Raw genomic sequence first — 20,407 nt, 5'->3', positions numbered from 1 at the left:
GAAACATGTCATCGCGCCGCGGGGACGTGCGCAGGGGCTCGGCGAGCGACCACATTATGCGCCCGCCGAAGGCGGGTTTGCGTAACGGGCTATGTGCGCCGTGCCTTGGAAGCCTCGGGCGGGCCATGCGAGGGTCCGCGCGTTGTTCTCAGAAAGTCGGGGGAGGCACGTCGCACGGGGCGGTGGCGGTGGCGCGGCAGCCAAGTGTGTGTGGTTTCGTGTGAACGTGGAGAGCACAACGCGCACCGGCGCCAGCGGACAAAGGTAGGTTCAGGAGACTTGGACAAGGCAATGAATTCGGCTTCGACGTTCGGGCCGCGCAGGGAGTTGCGCCACGAGAATCGGCCACAGGTGGCTATGCCGGAATGCCACCCAGAGTATGCTTTGAGTGCAGAAACGAAGCCAGGAGCAGTGCCTCCACGCCGCACTCTACCCCGACGCGTGGACCGGGCGGTCGGAGCGGTATCCGGACTTCTGGGGCGGCTTTCCGACCGAGTCGGAGAGCAGCCTCTACCCCGCGCCCGAAAATAGTACGTACGTACGTACGAGTGCAATAATGGGTGCGCGAGGCGCAGTATGAAGGTTCTACGTCGCGTGAAGGCGTGACGATCGACGAGGCAGGCGTGTGCCGAGCCTATGTAAAGATAGATTGCGCTTGCGACGATAATAGAATATAAGGAGATGGTCTGGGCCGGTGCACGCGTGGGTCTAGCTGAACGCAGATGTTTCCTGGCATGCGCAACTGATTATAGGATTCATCTAGCTTGGAGACCTCAGCCGGAGATCGTGTTCCAGATGGCAAGGACGCAACGTCGAATTGCATGCCGGAGTTCTGATCGAATGTGCATTGATGACCGTCGCCGAACGCTCGTCAGCTAAGCTTGCCGACAAGACCGAGAGATATCGAGTGTTGTGAAGATAAGCACTCTTTGAAGTGACTTGGAGCCTCCAGCCCGACGTCGGGTGTGTGTCGCAATTGAATGAGGATATACACGCGTATACCTCGGGCGCTGGAACGCTCGGATCCATACTTACCTCTGCTCGCAGAATGCAGTTTACTGTGGATAGCGACGCAGTGTCGCCAAGACAGCCACTTACACGAGCGCATGGGCGTTTCAACGGCGCTGTCACCAAAACGATAGGTCGTGTGCACATGCGCGCAAACGAATGAATGTGCAACATACCGCAGAAGCCGGATGATTTCGGAGCGGGTACGGTTGTCCTCGGGGTCAGATGTCATGGTCGTTCTCGCTGGGATGTAGCGATATGTGAGCATACGCCTTTATGGAACACCATACGTACGTATCATGGCCCTGAATGCGTCCTAAATCGTTCAGAGCCGCCGGCGCCGGAGAGGGCAAGAGCCGCGACAGGAGCGCTTGATACGCTTTGATGCCATGTCAGACTGGCCTGACGCTGAGATATGAGCTGGGATAGCATGGTGCGCACTGTCTTTTGGTTATGAATATCCACATGGGTCATAGCGAGCTGTGGGCAGTGAACGGATCTACAGGAGCAGAGTGTGGCGATGAGGATCCAGCAGATGTGGCCGCGCGCGATCGCATCGCGGCATCACAGATTGAAGCGGCGCCCAAGATGGTCTAGTGCGTCTGGCACTCCTGCAGGCCCGTCACTCGTCGCGACCGGCGTCGCACCCCCGCCTCGCACAGACGCCATGCTCCCATTGCTCTCAGCACCGCGCACGTCACCAGACCTGTGCACGTTCAACTGGACACAAATGCCATCCGTGAAGTCAGGGAGGCCGTGCACAAGCTGTTCCTGCCGCCCTCCTCCCATTCCTCCTCTCCCCATCGCACCGCCCAGCCTCACGAGTCACCGCATCGTCTCCGTCCCGGATCAGTGCCGCCTGTCCTTGTCTGTCTGGCGCTTCATTGCGCTGATATTGCCCCTCGCTAATGGCCGTCCGACCCCCTCCCATCCCAGTTGCTCGAATGCTCCCTTGACACGACCCACTCCCCCCACTTCCCCCGTCGTCGTCATCCTCGAGCAAGAAGATGAAGATAGGCAGCCTGCGCCGCCGCTCGACACCGAAGGAGCTGCCAGAGCCCGAGCCGCTTCCGCGCAAGCAGGCGCTGCTCATCGGCATCAACTACGACCGCACGCCGCACGACCAGGAGTATGCGCCGCTGTCGCGCGCGCGGCAGGACACGAAGGATTTTCGGGATCTGCTCATCTGTACGTCGGAATCATCTGCTTGGCTGTATACGCCGTTCTTGACGTGCTGGGTGCAGCCAAGTACGGCTATGACCCCGAGAATATTGTGATGATGTTGGACGAAGATGGGATCGCGCCGAACCTCGAGCCGACGCGGGCGAACATCGTGAGTCGACCTCGTGCAGTCATTTCTCTTCGTGGAGAACTTACATCTTTGCGTGCAGTTGTACCAGATACGCAAGATGGTGGCCAACGCACGGGCGGGGAGTCGATATGTGTTCTTCTGTGAGTGTTGTTATGCCCCCATCGCGCGTCCTCTCGTATCTCCCCTTCGCCTCATGCTCCCCCTTACCTCCCAACGCCCCCATTCCCCTCATACCCACCCTTTCTCTTTCCATATCGGTGTTGCTCCTCTGTCCTGGTTGTTATCGCATGCACACTACCTACCTCGGCCTTATACTCGTCCGTCCTCTGCTGCATCTGCTGTATCTTTACCCTTGTTGCATCTTCTCTTTGCTCCCACCCTTTTCTCTCTGCACCATCCTTCCTGTCGTCGCATCGTTGACTAACTCATTGCTTCCTCCCAGTCTCCGGCCATTCTGGTCAAGTCGCGACCGCGCGACCGGAAGAAGACGATGGCTTCGACGAGTGTGCGTATATCCAAGATTGCGCTGTCTACGTTCCTATCTCACCGCCGTTCTCCTCCTAGTCCTCGTCCCCATTGATCACGCGCGACACATCGGTGCCGACGAGAAGACGACGAACAAGCGCATGGTCCTGGACAATGAGCTCCGTCGGCGGCTTGTTGATCCCCTCCCCACTGGGGCCCACCTCACGGCGATCTTCGACTCGTGCCATTCGGGGACGATGCTGGACCTGGATCACTACCTCTGCAATGCCATCTACAGTCCGTTGAAGAGCCCCGGCCTGCGGCGATACAAGAGCAAGTGGCAGCAAGTCCGCCGGAGGGATGGACAACGTGAGTGTTTGATCTCGGTTTGCGTGGCGTCCATGTGGAGGTGGGCACGGATTCTCTGCGGTCCATCATACCGTGCTTCTACGTCTGGGGCGAACTCTGAAGGTTCCAAGGAGCTGGAAGCTGACTGTGTGCGGCGTTTACCCAGGTATAAGCCAATCGGGCGTCCGTATTGTCACGAGGAAGCTCTCGCAGTCCGATAACGACCACGGCGATGCGGCCCGAGGTGCGTGAAATAGCCTTTTAGTCAATTTGTTGTCCTGACCCTGGTCGTGCTTCGCAGAGAACTCTACCTGCGGCGTGCGAATTTACCAGCGCAGCCGCCTCTCCGAAGACGAGGTCGAGGTGCGCACGACTGCCGTCGATTTCGCCGACGTCAAGGACGGCACCCAACGGAAGTATTCGCTGCGCACGTCGACGCGTCGCACGTCGATCCGCCCAGGGACGTCTCTCGGGGACGTCGCGGAGGGTCTGTCAACAGCCTCTCTGGTCACTTTCATCGACGAGGAAGAGATCGACCGCAGGTGCTCGTCCCCCACATCGTTGACCCAGTGCAACGGCTTCTGTGACGTGGCCGACAAACCGGCCGAGGGCGCAACGGTGCTCTCCATCGCGTCATGTCAAGACTCCCACATGACGTTCGAGTCCAACCGGGGCTCGTTCACGCACTGGCTCATTCAGCTCCTCCAGCGGAACCCACACCAGCCCATCAGCCGCTTCATCCGCGACCTCTCGGACAAGATGTCCACGCAGGCGGACAGGGCGCACGCGTGGTCCCAGAAGCGGAAGGAGAGCTGGAAGCGGAAGCACCCCGTCGAGGCCTCGTCGAGCTCAGCTACTACCGAGACGGGGAGCTCTGAATCCTGCTCGACGTTGACGGAGGCCCCGCGCCGCGAGGTCACCGTTTACGAGACCTGGGAGCCCCATCCGCTGGACCACTTGGACTTCACGAGCATCCCGCAGCCGCAGCTGGGGGCTCAGCATCGTCTCGTGAGTTGTTTGTATGCGTTTATGACCGGATGCACGGCTAAAACGGAACCTGCAGGACCTTGAGCAACCAATCATGCTTTAGCCATGTTCTCTGACTGCTTAGTCGTCTCCATTTCTTGGACCTCCATCCACCCACCCACTATAATTTGTACTCGCACCACATCGCATGCTCCATCTACAGTTTCTCCCATACCCATACTACATAGGATCTGCGGGCTAACCGTTGTCCTTCATGCCGTCGATATCGCTTTCGCATCCTGCCTCGCTATGCCTACCCGGACGCAGCTAATGTACAACACTCGCCACTAACATACTCGCGCATGTACTCCTCGTGTTCGCTCTCACCCATCGCCAGCTTTCAAGGTACCTGAGCGTCGGCGAAATGGCGTGATGCGGTGTCGAACTCGCGCACGTGCCTGTCCGTGTCTTCGGCGTTTGATGTTGGACTCGAACCTCCACTACCGCTTGTTTGTCTCGCCGGATGTCGCTTTGCTCGCCCTTGCTGTCTGTGGCTTGTGGTCCTCACACTCGGTCACGAGTCCCCGCTATGTCCCGATGGACTCATCCAACTGCTGAGGTGTCCTGCTAAGACGGTATTTGACGTCGCTCCCTACTCTTTCCGGCTTCTCTCCAAAACACCAGAAGGGTGAAGATAACGGAACGGAACGAGAGCACGCGTTCGTGCCTGCCGTATCGTACGTTCCCATGCAGGTTCCGAGGATAGGAGTGGCGTGTCGCAAACGCCGTCCCGGGAAGAGCAAGCATTCCCGGGCCCCCTCGGTTACTGGTAAGTCTTTCCTACTCTACCCTTCCGCGTGCGTGGCTCTCAAAACTCAACACACGCCTGTCTTTCGTCCCGCCGGTGGCACGCGCGAAGCGTTCAGCGATATCATGGCTCTCGAGTCTTTGCCGGAACGCCATGCGGGTGCCTCCCCTCGAGTCGGGCAGTGTCTGTCGATGCGCGTATGCCGGCGTGCATGGAAGTTGGATCGAGGTTGCGCTGTGCCACGCAGACCCGTGTTCATTCAACTCAAAGCCGCCGATCGGAGACGCTGAAGCCTTCACTGACACGAGCTTGCGCGTCCTACCAGGTCGCTGCCAGTGCCAGTGAGACAATCGGAACTTTCACGCCCGCCGGGACCTGGCGGGCGGCGGGAAGACGATCGAACATAGGAGGTTCGCATAATGCCCACATATCGAAACACGAGTATAATACTGACTGTCCTGTCGCGGCCCACAACGTTACCCTTCCTGGCGCCCATCCGTCTCGAGATCAAGCCTTGTCGTTGGCGCCCTTATCCTTGTCGCGGTCGTCCTTGCGCTCGCCCCGCTTCTTAAAAGCACTGAAGACGCCTCTGCCCCGTTTCTTCTTGGGCTCCCCCGAGGACCCCTCTCTGTCGCCCGTGCCGGCGCTGTCCGGAGGAGGTTGCTGTGGCGCGGAGGCGTCGGGGGTAGAGGACGCGACTTCCTGGTGCGGCGTGTGGGTCCCAGACAAGTCTGAGGGCTGGCTGACGCTGCCTCGGTGGGGCTGGCTCGGTTGACTCGGCGGCGGTGCCGCACCCTTAGACGAACGCTGTTCCAGCCTGGGGTCCACAAACACATCTAGGAGAACGGGACTCATGATCCGACCACCTTGAGGACTGAGGTCCTGCGCGTTGCTGCGCTCGTGGCGCCTGCTGGCTTGAGAGGTAGATGTGGAAGGAGACGAGTGCTGGTCTAAGGCGCCAGGATACGTGAAGGAGTGACGGAGAAGTCCTTCGCGTTTCTCCGACGAGGTAGCGGTGGCCGGAGAGGCAGCGGTGACCGAGGTAGCGGTGGCTGGAGAGGAGGAGGAAGCGGAGAATGTTGTAGTGGAGGTAGTACTGGCGACCCGGGTGGGCGGCTGGCCCGTTGGGTCCGAGGGGCCAGTGAGCCTAGAGGAGAGATGAGATGAGATGAATACGACGAGTGCACGCGTACGGATCTATACTCTCGGATCACATACCTTGTAGTGGTCACCCGGGGGGGAGGGGGCAGCCCGCGTTGCTCCAGCGCTCGCAGCAAGCGCGCTCGCTCTTGATCCCACTCTCGCTCCCGATCTTCCCACTTTTGCTGCCAACCTCGCTCCCGATCTTCCCATTCTTTCCGCGCTGTGTAGATATTTGATGTGAAGAAGTACAAGAACACATTATAATGTGGTGGCGGCTTACTGGGCATAAGAGTCCCTGGGGGAGGATCTGTCATCTTGCGAGGAGGCATAGGGGAGGGTTCTCGAAATGAGATGCGATATTCCTGAGTGGAAATGACGAGTAGGGGGATAAGGCTGTGAACACGAAGCAAGAAGGGTGGTCGTCTGAGCTTGTGCGACTCTTCCTGATAACCTTCGGGAGCGGCTGGCCGGCGGCGAACCATTGCGATTGGGACTGGCTGACAGTAAGCGGGTCGACCTGTTGACAAGGTACAGATATACAACAGCAGTCTCCTGAGGTCCAAAACCAGCCACGGATAGGGGCATTGTTTTCGCACCCTGTGCATTCCTGATCGTGAGCCTCAGGCTTGTTGAGATATGATGTACTTGTGGAGTGCCAGTGTCTCGCGTCGGGTCCGTGGTATGATCTCTGAGCGTGCAATGCTATTGACCCGCCCTGGTGACATCCCCGACGACATGTCCGCCTCAACGGCGGTCCACCGGGCGGAGGATGAGCGAGATGAGAACGCTAAATGGCGACGCTCGCTTTCGATGTTTTGGTGACGTCACGACTCACGAAACTGTCCGCCAGGCTTGCCGGTCTTCTGCCACGGATTTGAAATTATCATTTCGCGACTTAGATCCAAGCGGTCGGCACGACGGTCTTCTAGAGCTCATCCGCGGCAATGTCATGGGACGAGCTGGCGCGGCTCCGGCCCAACGCTACGCAAGACTGACCTCGCGATTTCTTCAAGGCTCACGCAGGGATTCTTTCTGACTCAATTCCTTTGTTCTATCTCTCGCGTGCTTCGGCACCGACCGTGTTCCGCTTTGTATATATATCAGAGCACCTCAGTTCTATTCAGACACAACCTTTACCACTAAGTACACTCATCATCTCGTCCGTCTCGGTCCCGTTCTGTATCGTCCTCGCGGCCGTCTCCTGCATTCTTGTCGTCTTTGCCCGCACTTTTTATCGTCCACCGAGCTAGTCGGTACGATCAGTGGTCGCCGAGTTGTGCCTTCAAGGCTGCTCGGCTGCGATCTCGTAAGCCGCGGCCCATAGACCGCCGGGAAGGAGGTTTCCCTTGAACTTGTTTCTCTTGAGCCCGCTAAGCCCGTGTTCATAGCAGGCAGGTGCAGCAAGGGCGCATGGTAGGGAACGGAAATATTACCGAGGACACTGTCTACAATCTGGAGGACGGGGACAAGGACAAGACCGGTGAAAATGGCGAAGAAGACCTTCTTGGAAAACGGAAGGACCGAGAATGCAGACAGGCAGGCCGCGCGGATCGGTGCGTGTCTACCCTTGACGTGATTCACGCGGTCCATATCGCCCACGCTCTGTTTCTGGAGTAGGAGGCACACGTTACCCTGCGATCGCCGCTGCGCTTGTACGTGAGGGCGGCGAGGACAACGGGGAAGCAATTGTTCGCGACGTCGGTCGGTTCGAGCAGGAGTGTGCGCTGGTTGGCGTTGATGACCTCCTCGTCGTCCGCCAGCACCCCCTCGCCCGTCGTTACAGCCCAGTGAAACCCTACAACTTTTAGAAACTTTCAAAAACGTGCGTGCGCATTTGAAAGCTTTTGAACGTTTCTAAGCGTGGCTCCGGACGTGTTTCAGAAATTGAAAGTTTTTCGCAAATCGCGGGGAATCGCGCAGATGTGCATGTAATCGTGCAGAATCGTGTAGATACGCGCCAAAAACGTTCATAATCGTGCAGAAGCGCGCTCTAATAGGGCTATAAAGCTCGTATAATGCGGGTTATTACACTTCTATTGATGCTGCATGCGGGATACGGAACACACGCCCCCAACCCATCGCCGCCCTGGTATCAGTCTGCGCTACGAGTAACGGGGCAAGCGGATCCGACCGTGGTCCTCTGGGCGAGGCCCCGTGTATAGCGTGCTTCTTGAAAGCTTGAAGCACGATAAGAGGCTCCAAGAAGCACCTAGTAAAGAACATGTCAGTCGAGCTTGAGAATGTAAGAAAGTAGACTCACCCTCGCCCTACGTCTAGTTGGCCTTCTTTGCAGAGTTACTCCCGTCAGACTCAGCGTGTTTCTGTGGTTGCCTCGATCAGACCGGGCTCCTGGGATCGATAAAATGCTCTCTTACCTTCTGGAAAAGTCGGTTCCATCAGGACAGATGACTCCTCCGTCGAGAAGTTCTGCAGATACAGGTCCGGCCGGTCGTGGCTCTCGGGGAAGAGGTTGTCCTTGAAGAAGTCGACTTCCGGCTTCTTGAATCCAGTGGCGAACACGACCACGTCTCCTTGAATCTAAAATGGATCTGAGCACACTCGAAACCGAACGTGGGGGAAGCCAGGAAACGCGCCTCTCGGGGTTCCTTCCCTTCGCCTGGCTTCTCTTTTCGCCCGCCTACCTTGACTCGCACACCGTTGCGCGTCAGACGCTCGATGTCGCACCGGACGTACTCGCATCGCCCAGCCTTGACATGCGGCATGCCCGATGTTGACGATGTCGAGCCTCGTAGGCACGAGCTCGGATGCCCCGCCATAGCTCCAGCATGCGATGGACAGCTCCCACAAGAACGACAGCGGCATCTCGCGCCCGAACGGCTGCGCCGAGATGAGCGTGTCGACCACGATGTTCCGCGGGATGATCAACTGCGCGACCCGCGCCTGCGAGATCAGTGGCTGTATGCGCCCAGCACAGACGAGCAGCGCACCTTGTCGTTACGCGTGAGCATCACGCACCCCGTCGCGCCCTTCGCCAGCGCGGTCTCCACCGCCTCGACGCCGCTCGCCCCGCTCCCGATGACGCAGCGGCTCGACGTGGGGCACACGTGTGTGGCGGAGGCGTTGGTCCGCCCGTGCTCGAGTGCGTCTTCCCCTGCGTCTTCCTCCGAACTAGCGCTGAGCCGCACTGCAGGCTCTGACCACGGACACAAGCGCCACCACGGGCACCGCAGCTCCTGCTCCTCCAGCGGTAGCTCGAGTGCCCGACGAGCACGCCCACCTGCTCTCGTGGACGCTCATGCGCCCGCCCGCACCGTGCGCGCCGGCAATGGCCCCGCGCTGCACGCGTACCTGGGCACGCTCGAGCGCGGCGCGCCCGTCTCGATGCACGTCCGCGACCCGAACGCGGAGCGCCCGCTGGGCCCATACTGCGACGGCATCGTCAACGGCGCACCGGCGACGGTCGTCCTTGGGGGCCACCTCTCGCGCGAGTGGGCGGTGTTCCCGCCCGCAGGGAAGCGCGCCGCACGGTTCGTGGCGAGGGGGGACGCGGGCGCGCTCGAGGGCGAAGGCGACGGGGAGGAGGGGCTCGCGGTGCCGCTCGCGATGTTGTACGCCGCCCCGGAGCGAGGGCCGTACGGGCTCGTCACGCCGCTCACGACGATCCTCAGGCGAATCTGGGACGTGACGGGGCTGCAGATGCGCTTCCAGAAGCCGGAGTGGGGGGTGGATGAGTAGGATTCAGAGAGTCTGTTGAGGGACCGTGATACCCTGGACTGCGACCGCTCCGGGTTCGTCTTGACGTCCGCGCCGGAGCCCTTAACGCGCTTGACGGACGTGACGGGCGGGTTGAAGCGCGTGCGCGGCTCGAGGTGGTACTCCTTCCACACGCGCGCGATCTTTGCGAATGGGCGGGGGAGGTGGGTACATGCGCCAAAAGCCGTCGAATGAACCCATCTAAGTGACGGTCCATGACAGAGAGAACGGATCCAGCAGCAGAAGTCGCGACGTACCAAGAACATCGTAGCAGTCGACGGCGCAGCAAAAGGCTGCAGATTTGAGCGCATATACCCACCATATACTCCGAAGACAGACGTGCTTGAGACGGGACGTGGTTGTGGTCCTGGAGTCTGTGATAGTGAGTGCGCACTTCGCGTGCACAGGAAAAGGGCTCCCGAGAGAAAGAATGTTCAGACTGGAAGACATGCCGGACCCCATGAGGTAATGAGTCGGTTCTGCTAGGGCCACTGGTCGAGGGTGTTGATGTGGGGTTGCTGTGGGGATGCTGAGGAAAGAGGAGTTTGGAGTTTGTGTCGGACATCTGAAGTGAGGGCATGCATAGGGAGGAGCAGCATTTTGGGGAAAGAGGATGGTGGTACGAGAGAGAGAACACATCGAGGAAGCTGCGACGCGCAACCACTTGGGTGCGGCGCTGCTGCTACATTGGGTCGTACCACGTGATCGAGACTCTGGCAACGCCGGGCTCTGGAGTATCCGAGTACGTCCCACCTCGCTGCTTCCACCCCCCACCATCCTTTGCTGCAGCTACAATGTGCGGCGCATTGACACTACAAATTCGCCGCCCATAGGTTGAACTGCTCAAGAGCCTGCGGATGCGCCTAATCAAAAACGCGGCAGCGCAGAGCAGATACGACTCCGAATGAGAGGTCTTTGCTTTGGCTGGTGTCTTATGTAGTGATTCAGCACCTGATATATGTCTACATCCACTTTTCTGGCAAGATCTAATGGATATATATGCAGGCGTCCATGTGTGTTGTGAACATGTGCTGCGTTCACAAGACGACGATTGGCGACACACTTAACTACGCGAGGTGCATTTGCTCTCCACATTATCAGAACGTTGAGACTTACTAGTTCCAGCCATGTTGTAAGCCATGCGAGAACTCTGTGCAGTTCTACCCTGCATCTCATCCTGGCCAACCCAACGCTATCCAAGCACCGTCGTAGAGAACAAGGCTGGGTGCGCCGTCTCAACCTCCCTTTGCTCCTCCATTCCCGCCTCGTCAAACGCGTCTTGCGCACCCACGGAGACCACTGAGAATTCGCACAAGACAATTGCCTCGCTTGCCGCATGCCGGAACTCAAGCACTCAAACGTGAGGTGGGCAACAGCCTGGAGCGCACCCGCGTACACGCGTTGGAGCTTGAGGCGGACGGCCTCCGCATCGTTCGGCGCCACCCCGCACGCGTGGAGAACCGTGGCGAGTGTGTGCACGAACCCGGCCGTGGCCTTGCCACTCTCCCCAGCCTCGGGCTTGTGCAACCGACAAGCCCGATTCTTCTCCAAACCGCCAAAACCTCCATAGATGTGTCCCCGCTGGTGCGGACGAGACCATGCATGTGCTCCTCTTGGATCGACAGGATCGACTCCGCATCCCATCACACTTCTATCATCGAACGTTCGCACTCCTTGTGGACCCCGCCTGTTCCAAACGCATGGCTGGATCGCTGTGTGCGATGCTCGTAGGTGGAGTTCTGGATTCGGAGGCTGGGAGAGTGCGCAGGTCCTTGCGCAAGTCGGCACTACACGCAGCCGGCGGACGGGGACGACCCACTGCAGAACCCAGATGTATCTAGAATTCATGCTTTCAATGTCATCAGATTCCGGTGCCCGCCAGCAGCGTGTCAGCCAATATTCTCGGCCCTCGACTGCTGCTCTGCTATTTTTTGTGCTATTTTGAGTGATGTAAACGCCCGCGTGAGGCGTCCGCGCGGTTTTGCACGGATCCACACGCTTTCACACGGTTCTGAAAGCCTTACAAAGTATTTGGCACGTTTTTGAAAGTTTCTAAAAGTTGTAGGGTTTCACTGGGGTTACAGGCTCATCTTCGGGCGTCCGGTGCAGGCGCAAGGAATTCGGCGAGCCGCGCAGGCGGTCCTATATAGTAGTTGGTTTAGAACTGCTTGTTTCGAGCTCACTGAAGTGACGGGGACTTTAATAAGCTAACCCTCTGTTCATTTTTCCCTACATAATTTTATGCCCTCGATTCTGCACATCCGTTGATATCTTCCCGAGCGATGTCGATGAGAGGTGAAGCTTGAAGATGGGTGAACGTGGGCGTGTCTCTGTCGGGATTCGAACCCACGCTCATAGAAGCGCCCGAGCGAACCCGCATCATCGGAGTTCCAAGTCATCTTGCCGCCAGGCACCAGCTTCTCCGGTCGAGCCGCCTGGGGTTCCTTTTTGGAACCGTCAGCAAGCCATGGCTGCAACACCAGGCTGGAGTATCCGCATGCGGAGGAGGAATGCCTTGAACAAGGTGAGTGCCTCTACACCCATTTACACCATCCATCTTGCATATGTGCATGGTCTTGGGCTCGAGCTCGCCGCCTCTCTATATGCTTACAAATGGTGCCATTACCTCTTGCTTTGACATCCACGGCCGCATAGCGTCAGGGCCATCTCTGCACTCACTGCTACGGCCGAAACCCTCCTTCCTGGACTCAGATCACACTGCATGTCTCGGTCGTCACGCCGACACTGGTGCTTGGCAGGGAGAGCGGTCGTTGATTTGCGAGTCCAGGCTTCCAAGGGCTTCCGCTGCTGGTAAAGGCCTGCAGAGGCGCGACTGACCCATTGTACCCCGGATAGCTTGATTCACCACTGCCGTGGTAAGTGGTGTTGCGACATGTCCAACCTGCGGCTCAACCGGAGGTGCCGGCGTGCGGCGGCCTGCGTCCACCGCATAATATTGTCGTCCGCCTTTCGGCGCGTTGCCAGACAGCCGCCAGGTATAAGGCGCATGTCGCCATCGGGCCCTGGTCCCTCCTCTTCCCCTCGCCCTCGACTCCGCCGACTCTCTCATGCTCTCGAGGTCGTTCTGTAATCTGCTTGGGGTCACCGCGCTCGCGCTCGCGGCGCAGTTCGTCGGGGCGACGACGATCTCGCCACGCGTCGTGCACGAACGCCGCGCCGCGACCCCGCGCGGATGGTCCCTCCACCGCCGCGCAGACCCCGACATGGTCGTCCCGCTCTCCTTCGCGCTCGCCCAGCCAAACATCGAACTCCTCGAGGCGTACCTCCTCGACGTCGCGGACCCCGACTCGCCCAACTACGGCAAGCACTGGTCCCCGGCCAAGGTCGCCGCGACGTTCCGCCCCACGGACGAGTCGGTCGACACTGTGCGAGCGTGGCTTACGAGCGCGGAGGGGGTGGACGCGTCGCGCGTCCGGCTCAGCAAGGATGGCGGGTATCTCGACACGACCGTGTCTGTCGCCGAGGCGGAGGCGTTGCTCGGCGCGGAGTACTACGTCTACGAACACACGGACGGCACACGGCACGTCGCGTGCGGGGACCGCTACCACCTCCCCTCGCACGTCGCGAAGCACGTGGACACCGTCTGGCCGACGATTCACTTTGATGTCGTCCCACTCTCGAAGCGCACGGCGGACAATACGGCAGGGCGGGCGCCGGCGAAGGGCTCGCCCTCGGACTTCAAGCCCGCAGCGGCAGAACGACTGGTGCGTGTACACGTACGGTCCTGCGTAGTGCGCGCATGTGTGAATGTGTCTCTAGGCTTCAAGTTATCCTACTCCCCCTGCGAGCTGCTATTACGCGATGACGCTCGACTGTCTGCGGACGTTGTACAACTTCAACTACGACCTCGTAGTGCCTACACAGCACTCGATCGGCATCGGTGAGTCTCGTTTTTCACGTGGCCGCCGTGGGACGGAGCTGATCTCGTGATGGCAGTTGAGTTCGGTATGGAGACACTCAACCTTGCGGACCTACGTATGTTCTTCGAGAACTACGCCCCCGATCTTGCGAACAAGACTCCTACTTTCGTGAGCATTGATGGAGGTGCGGGTGCGGGTGCGTCCGTCAGGACCAACGGCTAATTATGGAGCAGGGATCTCGAACCAGTCCATAACCGACTCGGACCTTCTCCTCGAGCCGAACCTCGACTTACAGTACGCCATGGGTCTTCTGGGCGAGGAGGCGCAAGTGCTTCAATACCAGGTCACGAATGAAGGTGGTTTTCTTGGCTCACTTCGATTATGCGTTGCGCCTCTGACCTAGGCTTCTAGGCGGTCCCAGCTTCTCTTACTTGCCGTATGACCTCCTCCTCAAGGCGCTCGATGCTGACTACTGCACCTTCGAGGGGGCGAACTCGTCACAACCAGAACAGTTCGATAATGACGGTGGGTATCTCTATATGTGATTCTTCCCATCTTATGTTTTGATTGCCGTCTAGAGGACTGCGGTACGAAGCCACGGGCAGACGTCATCTCCATTTCCTACGACCAAGCTGAGTTCGTGTTTGGCTCGATCGCCGCACAGAGGCAATGTACTGAGTATGGGAAGGTGGGCTCGTTCGCTGGTTTCTGCCTGCATTCCTCTTTGACACACGTTCCAGCTTGCGTTGACTGGGATCACGTTCCTCATGAGCTCGGGCGACAACGGCGTAGCGACGTTCAGCAACGTCTGCGTCGACGCCATCGGTTACCCCGATGTCGGTGAACCCGACTTCGCGCCGCACATCGGCAACACCTGCCCCTACGTCACCTCGGTCGGCGCGACGGAGCTCAAGGCCGGAGACGTACGCGTTTCCCCCCATGATGTTCCCCTGATCGCGCTGATGCACTTTGGTGCAGCCCGCGCATCGTGAGATCGCGCCACAATCTTTCAAGTCCGGCGGCGGCTTCTCGAACTTCATCGCCCGCCCGTCGTTCCAGGACACCGCCGTCCAGAGCTACATCGCCAACTTCACGGGCAACATAAGCGCGGAGGCGTTCAACCGCGCCGGGCGCGCGTACCCCGACGTCTCGGCCCTTGGGTACGTCAGCCCTCTGCCTCCCCAGCGCCACGATGCTGATGCGTACATATCCAGCCTGAACTACCAGGTGGCCATCAACCAGGGATTTTGGAGGGTTTACGGCACCTCCGCCTCGACGCCCGTCTGGGCCGCCCTCATCTCCGCGGTCAATGACGCGCGGCTCGCCGCGGGCAAGTCGGTGGTGGGCTGGGCGAACCCCGCGGTGCGTTCCCTCCGTCGTCTCTCGTTTCTGGGTCTGAATGGTTGGCAATATTGTAGCTGTACTCGTCCGCGTTCGCGGATGTGTTCCACGACATCATATCGGGCGACAACTTCGCGTGCGGGCCGAACCAGGACCTCGGGTTCGTCGCCGCGCCGGGCTGGGACCCCGTCACTGGGTTGGGCACACCGGACTTTGAGAAGCTGTTGGCGGCGTGGATGGCGCTGCCTTGAGCAACATGTATTTGCTTTAGGCTTGGACTTCCCCGCAACCTGAACCGGTTTGTCTTGTCACGCTGGGGGACGAATTTGGAACTGGGGAGTAAAAAGCCTGTCAGACAACGCTTAAGCCCCAAATAAGCTGGATGGCGAGGGCGGCATAGTGTAGATACAGAGTGAATTTGTATGTGGGCAGTGGCTGAAACCGTAGCCGATGTGGAACGGAAACCTGTCGTAGTCGTCCAGAGTGACGGGCAGAGGGACACAATCCTATGCAGAGCTGACGCCGAACGGAGATATGCACGTTCGGGGTATATGCACTCAGCAGAGAAGGCACAGATTTTATTATTATTATGTTCTGTCTATCCCTACAAGTCACATATGTACGCATAACTACGCAGCTAAGACTGTATTCCGCGTTCGTCTGACCACATACCGCATATGACGGGTCGCTCGCCCGAAGGCAGTTGAGGAGAGGGGTGCGGCCGAAGGCGCCGCGGGTCGTTCAGAGAACCGAGTCGGACTGTCGGCAAGCCGACAGCGATAGAGGGATGGGGCAGGTGGGGTTGAGCGCGCCTGCGAATGAGGGAGAGGGTGGACCCGACGAGTCTGATCCTGAACTCGATGGGGGGTAGGGGGCGTGCGCCGATTCGCCAGAGACAGGGAGTCCCCCGGTGAAAGAGAGCGGGAAGGGGATTATTATTATTATTATTTTCATTCTATCCCTATGTGTCACATATGCACGTGTAACTACACAGCTAAGAACGTATCCCGCATTCGTTTGAGTACATGTGCTATGTAACGGGCCTGCGCCCGTAGGCAGTTGCAGAAAGTCCAGCGGCCGCAGGCGCCGCGAATCGTTCAGACGACCGAATCGCGCCACGGTTGAATCACCGAGAGCGCATATGGGATGGGGAGTGTAGCCTTGTCGGTCCCGTAGGACGGTGCGCCGGAGCGCGACGACTCGGTGTCCGACTCGTGAGAGGAATCAGATGGGAAGGAGACATGGGACCCCGCAGGCGACGCGCGTTGGTACGACCGGGTCAAGCCAGGCAAGGGTGTATAAACGGGAGGGGCAGGCGACGCGCGTGGACTATGCCGCGACCGGGTCAAGCCGGGCCCGCAACCGGTAGGTGCGAGTGGGGGAGGAAGGGGAGGGGGCGGGGGCATTCCGTCCGTGGCCGAACGTGGGAGGACGTACGTCGGGCGCGAGGGTGTTCCACAGCACCTCGAAGTGGCGTGCGTTATGGCGGTAGCGGTGGCCTCGCGCGCGCTCGCGTCTCGCGTGTGTTTTGTAGCGTTTCGCGATCCCGGCCTGGAGGACATCGGAGACGGTGAGGCGGACCTTGGTGGTGATGGGCGCGACAAGGTCGAGCGCGGTGAGGGAAGTGAAGGGGGCATCCTCGCCGGCGATGATGTCGTCGTAGCGCTCGTCGTGGTCTGTGAGGCCCCAGCCCGAGGTGTCCGGGGGGCAGTCCGATGGCTCGAACGCGGTGTGGTTGAGCGCTAGGAACGCGCGGAGGCGGGCAGGGGGTCGTCGGGCCGCGTGAGGAGCGCCGGTACCATGGGGGTCCGGGAGGACCCGCGCCAGTAGTACGCGCACTCGAACAGGACGTGGTGGCGGTCGTGCAGTGGGGAGCCGCGTGGGTAGTGTCCGCACGTGCAGTCCGTGGGCTGGGCGGCCTTCGGACGGTGGCGCGCCCGGTAGTCGCCCGTAAACGCGTGACCAGTCACTGGGTGCCGTCCCTGTAGCCCAGGGATGCCACTCATATTTTTGACACTGTAGCCCGGGGATACCACTCGGGTGGGCTCATATGAGCGGGCACTCTGTAGCCCATATTCCCGCTCATATGAGGACACAGCCACACATGTGAGCCTGCCTCTACCGCCTTTGTATAACACTCTGACTACTATTCCTGCTTTGTAGCTACTACATCTATATAAAAGGATGTACCCTGTGTTGCCTCTCATATGAGCCTGTCGCCTATGTCGCCTCTCATATGAGCCCGTCGTCTATGTTGCCTCTCATATGAGCCCGTCGTCTATGTTGCCTCTCATATGAGCCCGTCGCCTGCGTTCTAACTCATATGGGCACAGCGCTCATGCTGTGTAATATCTAGATGGCTACTACATCTATTTAAAAGCATGTACCTGGTGTTGCCACTCATATGACCATGTAGCCTGCATTGCTGCTCACACAACCATGTCACCTGCACCACCCCTCGTATGTGGGTGGCGCTTCTTCTGCCATACATATTTATATGCAACCACTTTGCCACAGATGACACTCAAGAAAAGAAGTACATTCAGTGAATAGGGTGGAATCAAGGCAGGTACCTTTGTGTGGCATACACGAAAATAGCCAAACAACCCATCAATAGAGCATAGCCCCACAGCAATTTACAAATGGTACACATAGCAATGAACCATATGCTCAGTAGGCACCAAATGTACACCAGAGGATATTATGAAGACACTGGGTAACGCTTAACAACAGTTGAAAATGACCCCTGGGCATCGTGTGCAAAACGGCCCCACATGGCAGCCTGCCTATAGGCATAGCCTTGCTGCCCAGGCGAGAAACTGGTGTTTGCCCCCTGTCATTCCACGTCGTTTCAGACGCACGGAATGACGACACAATTGCATCCATCTCAAGGGTGAGCCAGCCGATCTCCTCCCACCATCTATCCTTCCTTTCATGCCCTCTATACCACATGGAGCGACGAGCTGTGAATGCAACAGTGAGTGAGTGTCCTAAAAATATGCCAAACAAATGCTTACTGGCTGCATGGTAGTTTTTCTCTGCATCTGCCCCTTCTCCAGCGAAGGTCCACAGCCATGAGGGATGTTTGTGGCGTTGCCCACGTAAGGACGCTTCCACGATAGATGCATTGATATTGAGGTCTGTAGGAACAATGGGTAGGTACATTGCCATGTGCTTCTGGAGGAGGGCTTGTTCGTCTGGGTCTTGAATATTGTGCAAGGCTAAGAAGGCTTGTCGGGACTGCATGTACGTCCGTACATGGCGTGCAATCATTTGGTCGCAGACTCTGATGTCGTCAAAGGAACGTAGGGAGGCACGGGTAGAAGAAGCATTCCGTACGCCCGTGGCAAACTGGTATGACTTGTTCGCGATGCCATCTCTGATGGCGTTGATGCTGTCATGCATATCTGCTTGTCGAAGCTCCCGTTCTTGAACCGCAAGGTGCCAGCAGTTGTTACGTAGGAGATATTCCCTACCCAGGGTTGCAGGGTTGACTATGGGGCGTGACTCTGGCGCACCCACTTGCTCTGGTGCGATAGCAGGGTCCACAGGAATAGCATCACAGACATCCACTCCTTCGTGTGCATCCCATTCCTCACCAAGTGTGTGAGGTGTGGAAAGGGAATCAAGAACTGGGTAAGAGTCGGTGGGAAGAAAGGCAGCCCCAGCTCGGTTGAACCTTTGAATCAGAGAGAGCAGCTTTTGGCGTTCCTGAGCAAGATTAAGGCGAGCGTGGTCGGTGGATGCCTTGCTAAGCTGCCGAGCCATTCGCGCAACAATGACTCTGAAGATATACATGAGATCAGCCTGCAGGATTGAGCCCTGACCAGTGGAGGGGGCATAGCAGAAACAAGATGCGCACCTCCGACGATCTATGGCGATACCAAGAACAAGCCATTCTGTGATGTTGGCTGCCCCAGCATTGTTCTCTTCTTCAACCATAGCTGTTTGTGTAGCAATGATCCCAGGCACTAAAGACACATTCAACCACCATATTGAGACGATGCCCGAGATAAACATACACGGGTTTTTGGCAAAGCTGAATATGTCTTTCTTCGCAATGTCCTCGCTTGCAGCATTGTGGGCATCATTAACTGCCTGAGTCCACATTGCAATTTCGTCTTTAGTAGCGACACCATTTATGTCGTCAAACGCTTTCGTGGCAGCTGCACATTCACGATGGGCTGTAATCCATTTCCGACACTGTGTGTGTGCTTGCTCCAAGGATCAACGACTGGGCTTGGAAAGAATAGACAGGTCTCACCCATACGAGTCAGCTTCATCCAGTTTGAATCACACATGTGATCGTCTTGAACCTCTTGTCTGTGGGAGGTGCTCATGCCCCTGGTGCTGTCGCCGATGGCATTCAGTGGTTTCCACAGTGGTTCCATAGTCTCCCATCCTGAATACCTGCCCAACGAACAAAGTTCAAAGAGTAACGGGCGAAGCAGTTTGTGTTGATGCCATGCACATGGAACTGCCCAATTGCCCAGAGAAATGTGGCCTCTGGCGGAATGTCAAGGAAAGGGGAGTTGGCAAATCGTGTGGCCATGTTGACGTGGTACTGGCAAATGATGTCGTAGATGAGCAGGAAGGATGAATAGACTGTGTATGCCTTCAATGCCCAGTTGACAGAATAGTCCATGTTGCGTTGACTGTGGATCATATCAGTCGTGCGACGTATCGTATAGCTAAAAACATACGCTTCTCCACGCTGGAAGTCGACAGCAGAGTGGGGCACAAATACCCCATGCCGTGAACACGCAGCCGCCCCTATGCCTGTGACATCCAAATGGTCTTTTGTGTTGTGGGACTCCAATGCTGCACGATGTGAGTTGCAGGTAGAACGAGGCCGCTAATTTATGTTTTTTCTCAGCCATCAAAGAACCATCAGAGCATAAGTTCAACCCACTGGCTCATTTCGTGCAAGCGCGTCAGCGAGGTGAGCTTTATATGGCGCCTGGCCGACCATGTGCATCTTGCCATCCATCAAAGAAACATCACCAGACTCAGAGGCCATCTTCATGTGTTGTGCACAGAAGTTGCCGTCGAAAACGAGGGATGCTGGATATTGGCAACTGGAACAGTCAAATCAGGCTGTGTTGAATAGAAGTCCCCTTCAGAAGGGTCGCAATCCATAGATATTGGGCCATGGGCCACTAAACACAGGAGGTCGGAGTACCTCTGGCAATCATATACGGGCGCTCGGAGTGCCCACGCCCATCAGATGCGGGCGCTCGGAGTGCCTATGCCCACCATACCCGGGCGCTCGGAGTGCCTACGCCCCAGACACGGGCGCTCGGAGTGCCCATGCCCATCAGACAGGGCGCTCGGAGTGCCTGCCCATGGGCGCTCGGAGTGCCCATGCCCATCAGACGGGCGCTCGGAGTGCCCATGCCCACACGGCGCTCGGAGTGCCCA

The 20,407-nt window shown here is 58.2% G+C and overlaps 4 protein-coding genes across 4 annotated transcripts; 2 read left to right on the top strand and 2 right to left on the bottom strand.

Annotated features, from left to right (window-relative positions):
* Window positions 1-2,015: 2,015 nt before the first annotated feature.
* On the top strand, window positions 2,016-4,223 carry BXZ73DRAFT_103837 (peptidase C14; the record flags this gene model as incomplete). Its single annotated transcript, XM_048015707.1, has 8 exons — window positions 2,016-2,196; window positions 2,253-2,341; window positions 2,400-2,460; window positions 2,763-2,825; window positions 2,885-3,154; window positions 3,300-3,377; window positions 3,435-4,141; window positions 4,197-4,223. The coding sequence occupies 8 exons, from the start codon at window positions 2,016-2,018 to the stop codon at window positions 4,221-4,223; spliced, it is 1,476 nt and encodes a 491-aa protein (XP_047875271.1).
* Window positions 4,224-5,414: 1,191 nt separating this feature from the next.
* Window positions 5,415-6,937, bottom strand: BXZ73DRAFT_79470 (uncharacterized protein; the record flags this gene model as incomplete). Its single annotated transcript, XM_048023094.1, has 5 exons — window positions 5,415-6,054; window positions 6,126-6,270; window positions 6,331-6,412; window positions 6,502-6,647; window positions 6,886-6,937. 5 exons carry the CDS (start codon window positions 6,935-6,937, stop codon window positions 5,415-5,417), a joined length of 1,065 nt encoding a protein of 354 aa, XP_047875270.1.
* Window positions 6,938-7,332: 395 nt separating this feature from the next.
* Window positions 7,333-10,214, bottom strand: BXZ73DRAFT_79469 (uncharacterized protein; the record flags this gene model as incomplete). The annotated part of the gene is made up of 11 exons (XM_048023093.1): window positions 7,333-7,420; window positions 7,677-7,851; window positions 8,117-8,259; window positions 8,311-8,323; window positions 8,426-8,588; window positions 8,745-8,951; window positions 8,999-9,185; window positions 9,360-9,907; window positions 10,022-10,057; window positions 10,084-10,138; window positions 10,159-10,214. The coding sequence occupies 11 exons, from the start codon at window positions 10,212-10,214 to the stop codon at window positions 7,333-7,335; spliced, it is 1,671 nt and encodes a 556-aa protein (XP_047875269.1).
* Window positions 10,215-12,832: 2,618 nt separating this feature from the next.
* BXZ73DRAFT_103835 (subtilisin-like protein) lies at window positions 12,833-15,237 on the top strand (the record flags this gene model as incomplete). Its single annotated transcript, XM_048015706.1, has 10 exons — window positions 12,833-13,489; window positions 13,545-13,665; window positions 13,722-13,829; window positions 13,879-14,001; window positions 14,057-14,170; window positions 14,224-14,333; window positions 14,386-14,568; window positions 14,624-14,805; window positions 14,860-15,007; window positions 15,064-15,237. The coding sequence occupies 10 exons, from the start codon at window positions 12,833-12,835 to the stop codon at window positions 15,235-15,237; spliced, it is 1,920 nt and encodes a 639-aa protein (XP_047875268.1).
* Between the last annotated feature and the right edge of the window lie 5,170 nt (window positions 15,238-20,407).

This window comes from Epithele typhae (genome assembly GCF_022376455.1).
Source record: "Epithele typhae strain CBS 203.58 chromosome Unknown BXZ73scaffold_45, whole genome shotgun sequence".
NCBI classification, from domain to species: domain Eukaryota; kingdom Fungi; phylum Basidiomycota; class Agaricomycetes; order Polyporales; family Epitheliaceae; genus Epithele; species Epithele typhae.
Note: the sequence above shows the minus strand (reverse complement) of the source record. Positions and strands in the feature narration are given on the sequence as shown.